This window comes from Triticum aestivum, chromosome 7B (genome assembly GCF_018294505.1).
Source record: "Triticum aestivum cultivar Chinese Spring chromosome 7B, IWGSC CS RefSeq v2.1, whole genome shotgun sequence".
In the NCBI taxonomy this organism is placed as follows: domain Eukaryota; kingdom Viridiplantae; phylum Streptophyta; class Magnoliopsida; order Poales; family Poaceae; genus Triticum; species Triticum aestivum.
Genome location: NC_057813.1, coordinates 668,582,128 through 668,584,440, shown reverse-complemented (window position 1 = coordinate 668,584,440; position 2,313 = coordinate 668,582,128). Strand labels below are relative to the sequence as shown.

General features: G+C 51.3%; 1 protein-coding gene across 1 annotated transcript; it reads left to right on the top strand.

The window, feature by feature from the left end:
• Positions 1–297: 297 nt before the first annotated feature.
• LOC123161607 (histone H2B.3-like) lies at positions 298–975 on the top strand. The gene has a single exon (XM_044579427.1). The coding sequence runs from the start codon at positions 439–441 to the stop codon at positions 853–855; it is 417 nt and encodes a 138-aa protein (XP_044435362.1). The 5' UTR covers positions 298–438; the 3' UTR covers positions 856–975.
• Positions 976–2,313: the final 1,338 nt, after the last annotated feature.

The following is a 2,313-nucleotide window of genomic DNA, read 5'->3' as shown; positions in this document are numbered from 1 at the left end:
GCCAAATCCAGCACAGAAAAAGTCGAAGGGAAAACAGTTTTTTTTTCAGACATACAGTACGATCGAAAAACAAGTGGAAAACAGTTTTTTTTAGGGAAAAGTTGAAAAACAGTTGAATTCAAAATTGCCGTCACGGAAAAAGCCCAATTGGTCCTCCGTCAGCGGGCGTGGGCCGAAACCCATGTCTTCGCCACGTCAGTGATCCGCGCCGAGGCGCATCCGGGGCGCCCATCGCGCAAAGCGTCGGACGGCTGAGATCGTATTAAACCACTGGAGGACACAGCGATCCGTGGCACGCACCCCTCCACCAATCAGAGCCTGCTGTCCCCTCCTATAAACTCTGCCGCGCCGTCGCCGCCGATTCCCCACCAATCCTCCTCTGCCTCCCAGCGAAACACCACACCTCTCCTCGTCGAAGCAGCAGCAGCAGCGGCATCCATGGCCCCCAAGGCGGAGAAGAAGCCGGTGGCGGAGAAGGCCGAGAAGACGACGACAGCGAAGAAGACCAAGGCCGAGAAGCGGCCGCCGGCTTCCAAGGAGGGCGGTGAGAAGAAGGGGAAGAAGAAGTCCAAGAAGAGCGTGGAGACGTACAAGATCTACATCTTCAAGGTGCTGAAGCAGGTGCACCCGGACATCGGCATCTCCTCCAAGGCCATGTCCATCATGAACTCCTTCATCAACGACATCTTCGAGAAGCTCGCCGGCGAGTCCGCCAAGCTGGCGCGCTACAACAAGAAGCCCACCATCACGTCCCGGGAGATCCAGACCTCCGTCCGCCTCGTCCTCCCTGGCGAGCTCGCCAAGCACGCCGTCTCCGAGGGCACCAAGGCAGTCACCAAGTTCACCTCCTCCTAGGCTAGGATGGTTCTCTGTAACAGTCGGCTGTTCAGACCATGTCGTCTTGTAACTTGCGTTGGTTCTGTGGGAACACATTGTTTCATTACCTCATGAAATAGTTATGGTGCTTCTTTGATCTGTGTCATGGCTCTCTATCATGTTCAGTTCTTATCCCCGTCGCTTCACTTGACAGAGTTCATGCTATGATCCTGTTTGTGTGAGATCTGAATCTGCAACTTCCGTTCTGATTTGTGGGTATCAGGGTATGGCCTTCTGTTAAACTCTGCTGACAACGATTCTGAATTTGCAAAGATGTTTCTCTGTTCCATTTCTTAATTTCAGTTTTCAGCTATCGGTTTACGAGGCTGGCGACCAAGGGGAGGGTACGCACGGCCTTCGGCATGAGGAGGGGAGGCTGTGGTGGTCGATTACATGTACATGGTGATGGCGCCGGGGGCTCTATGCAGCGGCCGGACCCTGTTCCAGTTAACTGACGAAAGTGTCGATTTCTTCAGACATGGGCACAGTTTCAGTCATCGGATGGCCGTCCTTGCTCCAGCCCTTCAGCCGGCTGGCTCAACAGCCAGGATCGCCAAAAACGTTACGGTCTGCTCGTTGATACTGTTCGACGGCAAAAACACACGAGCCGTGTTGCAACACAAGTGTGTATCCGTCTGCTGCTTACTAGTAGTACATGGCTAGGTAGACACATGATTTTCAGCAATTTTGCACTGCAATATACTAGCTCGAGTCACACGCGGCCCGGTTTAAGCTACAGCTCACTTTAATGTTCTAGTTTTCCAAGGAAAACTAAGGCGAACCACATCATATACATAAGAAAAAAAAGAAGAAAAACGCACAACACCGATAACGACCTAAACCCACCACCACCACCGAAGACGACTTGAGAGCAAGATCTTTGGAGTGGCTTCAAGAAGGAAAACGACACCCATGGACGATGTCGTCGTCCGCATCGACCATCATCAACCACAAAGTTTTCGCCCGAACCGTGCTTGACCAACCCCATCGAACCTTTGGTAATGTCCAGCCATGTCAACAACCTCCAACGCTGCCACACTTCGACGGGCACGTACCAATGTTGAAAAAAATACCCTCCGATAATGCCTCTAATCATCGTCAGTAACGACCCTCGTCAATCAAATCTTTCCCCCAAAACCTTATTCCTCGCCACCTTAACATACACTGTGTATGGGGCCAGCTGCTACAAACGTGAAAGACTAAGGGGTGTTTGGTTCAGGGCTTTTTAGTCCGAGAGACTAGAAAAAGTCCATAAAAAGTCCCTAGGAACCAAACGGGAGGGACTTTTTCTACAGGGACTAGAAAAAGACTCTACTAAAGAGTCTTTTTTGATTAGTCCCTGGGACTAGAAAAAGTCCTAGGACTTCTCAACCAAACACCCCCTAAATCGTGGCTCCGCTTGTACTCATTGGTGGCAAACCACACTGAACTAAGCAG